Raw genomic sequence first — 7,896 nt, 5'->3', positions numbered from 1 at the left:
AACAAAGGACTGAAGGGGGGTCCTTCCAAGTAGAGAATGGTTTTCCATGTTTGTTTCTTGGTAGCTGAAGATTTGTTTTTCCCTTCCTAAACACCTGTTGTGCCACAGTAATAAATGGCAAAAACCCAGAGGAAATTAATTGTTAAGTCATTATAAATAACAATAAATCAAGAGTAAAATTGAACTGACCAACTCCAAGCATGCCACTGGTTGCTGTGAGCTTTCAGCTCTGAAGGCTACAGAAATGCTGTGTCCAAATCAGTTATTAAAAGGAGAAAACGGTCCTTGCATACAGTAACAGTGATGTGTTTCTCAGACAGCCGTGGACTGCTGAGATCAGGTTACAGACTTGTGGGTCTTGAGCACCTACACTGAGCAGGTTTCCATCTGGAGCCCCAATACTCCCCAGTTCCAGGGTAACCAAGGGCTCGGAGGGAATTCCAGTCCTGGTCTGGCCTTTCAGCTTTAGGTACAGCCCTGGTGAAGGGGGAGGATGACACCTGCAACACTCCCCTGCCTGGACAGACCAAGGCTTGTGACCCAGCTTCTGCCTGAAGGGAAGCCTCCATGCAGCATGGATTCACTCTCAGGCTTTAGCTAAGGAAGGCTTTGCCATTTTTCATTTACTTCCAGCCTGTATTTTGCTCCAGCTTCCCATTTTAGGGCAGACAAGTCTCTGATCCTGAAACCCATGATACATTCAGGTGACAACGAGCAGAGCTCGCAGCTCAGAGCTGATTTACTGCATCACACTTGAGTTCTGGCCACGCCAGTACAAAACCTGGACGAGACCTGTTTATGACTGCACTGTTGGAGAAGTGAATGGAAAAAGTATTCTCGTAAATCCCGTCAGGAAAACAACAGAAAACTCCCTGAGTGAAACACAACGAGGAACGTTGGGAGCTCACGGAATTAGATCACCGTGCACCTTGGCTCCAGCAGTGATGGGGTTTGGGGAGTGCTCTCTCTGAGGCCAGCCGAATGCTGTGGCACCTGACCTGCCTTCCACTGGAACAGCTGCTTCCCTAGACATTCCATGGCTTGGAACTGCCTTCGAATCCCATTAGTTAAAAGAACTAGTTGTATTTTTAATTACTTTTTCAAATCTGGCTCTAACTTCTTAAACAAAACCATCCAAACTGTAAGAAGAACAAAGCTCTTACCTGTAACTGAGATCTCACATGGATTACTGGGAACAACCTCCGTTACACACACCTAAAGGTGCTGCTGCCTCTGAATTACCTGTGGCTTCAGAACTCCAACTGTGTCCTTAAATACATTGTCACAACACTGTTACTTTGTCATGAGCTCCGTTTTCCAATCAAAGTTTATTAAAATGTCAAAAATAGAACTTACAGTTTCATGTAGGAAAGAGGAGGGCATACATAGTACAGGCCTTTAGTAACAAAATAGGTGATAATGCGCAACAAGCTAAAGCACGTAGGAGGCATCACTGCCCGTTAACATACCATCTCGGGTTAAGTCTAAACTAATGCAAACATGCTCGTACATATCTATCAAAGGAGGAAAGTGGGATGCTGCCATGGGGAGAGTGAGCAGCAGGGACTGCTGCAGGCTCCTCCAGTAGCCACGCACAGGAGGAAATGGAAGATGAACCAAAAACATTTATGGAGTAATTCCTCATTGTCTTTTAAAGCCTCATACATCAGAGCAGACCTGCAGAGCACAACTCTGGAACCTGGCTAGGTGTTAAAAGCTACAACAGCATCTGGGGTGAAGGCTCCTGCTGGGGAAGTCCTTGCTCTGCTCTAGTCACCAGGGTTTGCTGCTCAGGTCTGAGGGAATCTTACTCTCACATCGAACTGCCTAATTTCCAGCAATCACCAGAAAGGAACATCTGAAAGGTTCAATTCTGAGTCCCTGTTTGCCCTTTCTGTTCAAAATATCTGATTCATCTGAATGTTCCAGAAGGACCACATAAATACAAAAGCACGTACATGATAAAAACATCTACTGAACTTCTTAACCATACCGCTCAATCAGCTACGATAGTGACTAAGTATTTCTCATTCTAGCTTACCAGCTTATTTGTGAAATCCCATTCCTCCTCCCTATCCAGTACCTTAGAGACCTGGGAAGCTCACGGTGTGTTGTGATGCGGCTGCAGTCCTTCACTGAGCTGTGCTGCTCTTCCTCCCTGTGCTCTCCCAGCTAGTAAGTAGGACAAGGCTCTGTGTCCACACTTGCTGGGTGTTCTTCACCCTGCAAAGGACTCTGTGGTTCACACTATGCTGATCCTTAAGGGGAGAAGAAATTTAACTTCTCTGTGATTCCTTCTCCAAGGTCACCCCCAGCCTTTTCATGGCAGGGAGGGGTAGCCAGAGCCTTGGGGAGATCAGTTTCAATTAGATTTCTCCACCTTTGTACACAGCCATGCTGATTCCTGGAGATGAAATCAAATGGACAGCACTGGGTTACTCCTAAGCTGAACGCAAAATACAAACTGAAACTCAGTTCAATACATTAATAATAAAAAACCCAAAACAGAACAACAAGGCCATCAGTGTCATCTGCCAGCAGCCAGGCCCCTGTGTGTGGCTACGCCAAGTTAAGAGCCCAAGTTCCTGCTAGTGACTCTCCTAGTAACAAAAATGTACGAAATACGGCAAAACTAGCCAAGACTACCACTAAAAATGAGAAGATTTTCCAGTACAGGAATGGAATCTAAGCGAGGCCGTGGCTGACTGCATACGTTTGTGCTACATACCAGAGCTACTTCCAGAGAGTTTTAGGAAAACAGGGAAACCCGCCGTCATCTCCAGCTGAACGCTGCCTCTCCCCTCCCGTTAGTGTCCTGGCCAGCAGCGCGACTGAGCAGGTTTCACATCTGAAGGGGAATTTGCTTTCATCTGCCCCATCCTTTTCAGCTGTGCAACATCAAAGCAAGCTCGACCACACCATCCCCTGGATCCCAGCCCTGCCCCAGCCTCTCTCTTTGCATGGTCCAGGACTTTCCCTCTGACTTTATAAGGTAACTTTAGAAACCGTAAAGCTTTTATGAATTACTGAGAAGGCAAACAAAGGGGAGGGGAGGAAACTGGTATTTCAGTGCAGATAATCCTCTCCATTTTATCTAACTGCTGCTAGACCAGCTTCCATTTTCCATCTGAAGTCATTTTACTTAGGGGATGATGAGGTGAGATTAACCAAAATCTTCATGCACAACCCAAATCCCATTTTTCAAAAGGCAGCTATTAGTAACAGCCATCAATTATCCTTTATCAAGTAGAAGATACAAATCTGGTTCCTACCAGAAATCCAGGCCCAAATCTTACTTGGGCTTCGTGCTACAGTCAGGGTTTATTCCAGCTTGCAGCCTCTGGGCCAGGCCAGGTTCCTGTGCACACCATCAGCTCACACTGGAATCAAGATGTCATTTCTGTTGCTACTGCACAAGGCTCCACAGGGTCCAACTTCCTCCCTGATTATGTGGACAATGAAAAATGCTGGCTAAAATGAGCAAATACAACTTTAAAGACACTCAGGGAGGAAACCTAGGGCCACCTTACATAGCACATCTTTCCCCCTCTCCCACTAAATCTCTTCTCAAAGTCAGATACTTCCACAAAAGCAAGGATATATTTGTGTTTGCAACTATGTTAGAAACCTGCATCTGAAAGACTATGCCAAATCCATCCTCAACAACGACCTACTGTTTAAGTGGCCAGAAAACACTTATTTTATACAGCTGCTCTTATTGCACAAGTCCATGCAATCAGAGATTTAACTAAAATCGGACACAATGCAAAAGCTTGAAACAGTAAAAGTCCTAGAGAACCTCCAACGCTATCATACAAGCCCTATGGCACAGTGAGAGCTCCCAGTCCAAATTTCACAAGAGGATATTCCTGGATGGTTCAGGAGCCCATCCACCACCGCGTGTCTTCCTTGGAATTTCAATTCCATGTACAAAATGTTGCTTGTTTCCAGAAGAAATCTCTGCACAGCATCCCTTGGTGTGCCTGGTGGAACAAACACCAGCAGAGAGCCTCGTGGATGGTCTGTTCCTGGGTCTGCTGAACACGGGGCACCTCATGCCCTGTTTTGCTGATGCTCAGGTCCAAGAGTGATGGGTTTTTTGCAGACCAGGCAGCAGGGTTGGTATCAGAGTGGTCCTGAAGGAAAAGCCTCTACAGGTACTTGGGAATTCCTGATGGGTGTTTGAAATGCTTCTGCAGTCTGCACCCCTGTGGGACCTCGGTGCTCTGGGGCTGCAACCACAACCTGGCGCTGCAGGAAAACTGCTGCTGAACTCGGTGGTGCTGCTTGGTTTTGCATCTGGGAGCACAACAGGACTAAAGCCTGAACACAATGTCCATCCGGGTCTGTCCTTCCCAGAGCCGGATCCAGCTCCTGTGTTTGCCTTTCATGTATAAAACCAAAAAAGGCAAAGAAGATTTCCATAGGAAACTGATTATCACTTTCTTCCCTCCCCCTTCTAATAGTTTGGCACAAATGCGTAGGATACTCAATGCAGATATAAAGAAACAGATAATGAGATAGCACTGACAAAGTTATGAGACTTATTTGGCAAATGTGAACCATAAAAACAAGTGCTAAGAGTTGGTCTTTTTCCAGTTGTGGAGTTGTCTGCCATGACAGTTGCTGCAGGGAAAAAAATATCAGTCTGGAGCATGTCTGTTTAAAATGAACGTTTTATAATACAAGTAAATACACTCTCTCCCAATTTCTCCAGGCAAAAGCACATCTCAGAGCATTGGAATCAGCTGAAATACGTTCTAAACACAAGGGGGTTGTGTCTGAGATGTCCTGGTTCACGTGCAGTCCCATGTGACAGCACAGGACAACTGCGACTGCTGAAAGCAGCCGCGAGGGTCTGTTCACTTCCATCACTAGAGCAGACCTGGACACTGGAGTCACGAAGCCCCAGCGTCTCCAGAAGTGGCAGATCCCATCCAACAGACTGAGAAAACAGAATTACAGACTTTTGGTGGTTAATGCACACAGACTGCAGGGTAACAAAGGCTTAACTTGGCCATGCAGAGCTGTCCATGTGACAAACATCTGCCTATGAGCAGCTCAAGTCAAACATCGCTGCAGCAATATCAGAGGAGCCTTCAGTCTGGCTTCTTTTGCTTCACATCAATCCAGCCTGAGGCCATCAGGGTATCAGCTGCATCTCTCAGGCACCGAACAAGACTCTGCCTCCTTGTTAGCAGACCAGTGTGGGAAATTCGTTCCTTTTGGGAGCATTATTGGGGGAATTAGTTCTTGTGTGTGCTTCAAACACTTCTTTTTCCCCCTCCTGCTGCAATCCCAGGGAGGACAGGCGTAGATCAGGTGGATGGTGATGGGAACGGACAAGCAAGACTCATCCCAAAGTCCCACGGTGCCTGGCTTTTCAGAGGTGCTGCATGACACGAGCCTGGACTGTGTGAGGCAAATGGGAAGTTTCCTCTGTGGCTCCCATGTGCTCACAGCGGCACGGAGTGGGTGCTGGAGACACAGCACGGCCTCCTCTCTGCTGAAACAAAGTCCAGTTCTTCATCATAGAATCACAAAATAGTTAGGGCTGGAAAGGGCCTTAAGATCATCTAGTTCCAACCCCCTTCAGCCTCAAATTGTAACTGCAAAGGCCCAGAGCGCTGGCACCAAAGTGCTAATGGGTTCAGTGGAAGTGGCTTAAATGGGTAACTGTAAAAACAAAATAGAACAAAACCCACTTTCTTTTTAGCAGATTGTTTTTCACATCACTTCGATAACCGGGAATCCGTTCACTGAGTGTTTAACTAAGGGTTAAGCCAATTCCATTTTCCAGTCTTTGCTCCCCCCACCCATCCCCAGGAGATGTTTCCTTAGGAGACACTGGAACAACGAATGCTCGGGGAGCCCATTTGTGTGAGGACTTTGTCCAGCCACTGCAAGGGACCGTTGAGGTGCAGTTCAATCCAGCAGGGAGTACTGGTCACAGTCTGCCGCCTGCCAGAAAGAAGGGGTTGGGGGAGAGAAGAAGAAAAAAGGAACAGAACTTTACCAATGTGAAGAGGTTTTACAGCTACTGGAGCATTCTTTCCTGCTTAGACAATAGTCGTGCATGTGAGGCCAAAGGAATGTCTCTCTCCTCTGTAACACGCTTCTGGCCTACACTGCCAGCTGCTTTTAAAACCCCTACCTTTTCTCTTTACATTTCTTACGATCCCAAAGGAGCAGCTCACTACACAGCCTATTTACTACTCAGATTCCTGAAAGCAGGCAGCATCGGATCCCCTGAATGGAATGGAAGGTGTTTACCTAAGCACAGTTCTTAAGTTTTCTTTTACAGACCTCATTTTCCCTCTCCTGATTAGGTAGCAACGTATGCAGGTTACCAAGTAACTTCAGTTTCTCTATGGATAAGCCAAGGCTACTCTATTTTACCGTATCTGCAGGTTCTGGCAGGATGTGGAAGTGATGGAGACATCATCCCCAGGCAACCTTTCGGACTCTCCCCTGCAGCCCCTGTGCACTTGGAGCTGCTGCAGCAGCCTCTTTGCACAGCTCTGCTTGCTGGAGGTTGAACCCTACCCTACGCGTGCTGTGCACGGGCTCTCCAACAGACCTGTGCTTGCTCGGCTGCCTTGAAAGAAGCAGAAGTGCAGCTGAGTGTAGAAGGTTGCAAACCCTCTCAGAAAAGCAGGGATGTGCCATTAAAACGTGTTTTAAAATCCCTCCAGAGCTGGTGGCTGTGGCTGGAGAGTAGAGGGGGATGCACTGCTGGGGCACTGCACATCCCCTGCCACAAAGCACATTCCCCCTCTCCTGTCACTCTCCCTGAGGCCGGACCCCAGGGAGTGTCTCCAGATGGTAAAGCAGGGAGGGATGGGAAGGAAGGGAGGCCAAGGCACAGGGCATGGGGCTCTCCCTCCTCTGCCGAGGGATGGCCTAAGCCTTGTTCCATGCGGAGAGGCAGGGACAGCTGCTGTGGAGGAGGAAGATTACAAAGAGAGAGAACCAGCCTGGAAACAGCCTTGGTTTACACCCTCACTTCCCACAGAAGCTGTCCTTGGAATCTGCCTGTGGGAGGGAGAAGGCAAAGCCTGCGGGGCCCAGGGAGAAACCGCTGCTGCAAAGGGGACCCTCTGCCTCATGGGGCTGCTCTGGGCTCCCACCACCACCCCTGCTCCTTCCTGGGCTCCGGGCACAGCTCTGCAGGGCTTTGGCCAAGGGCTGTGACCCATTCTGCTGCTGAATCTGCAGCTCTCCTCCTTTGAACTGAGGATGGAAGCAGATCCCTGATGCACCCCACCCATTCCCGCTCAGGCCGTGCCCAGGAGCCTGCCGTATGCAGCCACTTCATGTGGTGAAGTGTTCTACATTAAAGGGTGTCTCACGGGCTGTTTGGGCAGGAGGACCGCAGGACAGGGAGCAAAGCACCTCTCGCTCTGTCAGCAAAGCACACAGAGCTCCCAGGTCCGAGGTAAAACTAGGCTCCCTTAATGTAGCACAGGGCATTCCCCTTTGCTGCCTGAAACCAGTGTGAGCCATCCAACAATCCTGGCAACACCATACAGAGACCCACTGCCCATGGGGCTGCTGCCCTTCTGCCCTCTGCAAATATACCATGGCAGCTTCGCTCTACCTTCCCACCAAGGTGACCCCTACTGACTCCAGCCTTTCCACAAGGCAAACCCTCAAAGCTCCCCATCCATGCCTTCAGCTTGTGGCCTCTCACTGCACAGAGGACAACGTCTGTATCACAGGCTGCTTGTGCAATTGGTTTCCCCCACTTCCCTCCACCAAATCCCTGGCACACCCCAGCACTGAACACCCCACCAGTTCCACTCCTCCAAAGGCCAAAGAGCTGAACCAGAAATCACTGGAACAGCGCTCTGGATGCCGCTCCTGCAGTACCGTTCTCATATATGAATCGGTTCA

General features: G+C 48.6%; 1 protein-coding gene across 1 annotated transcript in view; it reads right to left on the bottom strand.

Annotated features, from left to right (window-relative positions):
- Nucleotides 1-5,596: 5,596 nt before the first annotated feature.
- SMAD3 (SMAD family member 3) overlaps nucleotides 5,597-7,896 on the bottom strand; it is a 69,331-nt gene continuing 67,031 nt past the window's right edge. The window contains exon 9 of the mRNA XM_057430518.1: nucleotides 5,597-5,961. Within this exon, the coding sequence (XP_057286501.1) occupies nucleotides 5,838-5,961 (124 nt within the window). The 3' untranslated portion in view covers nucleotides 5,597-5,837. The remainder of the gene's footprint in view (nucleotides 5,962-7,896) is intronic.

Source organism: Pezoporus wallicus, unplaced genomic scaffold (assembly GCF_028554395.1).
Source record: "Pezoporus wallicus isolate ANWC-B61680 ecotype Strahan unplaced genomic scaffold, APGP_CSIRO_Pwel_v1 contig_14831, whole genome shotgun sequence".
Classification (NCBI taxonomy): Eukaryota; Metazoa; Chordata; class Aves; order Psittaciformes; family Psittacidae; genus Pezoporus; species Pezoporus wallicus.
This window is presented reverse-complemented; position numbering and strand designations above follow the sequence as displayed.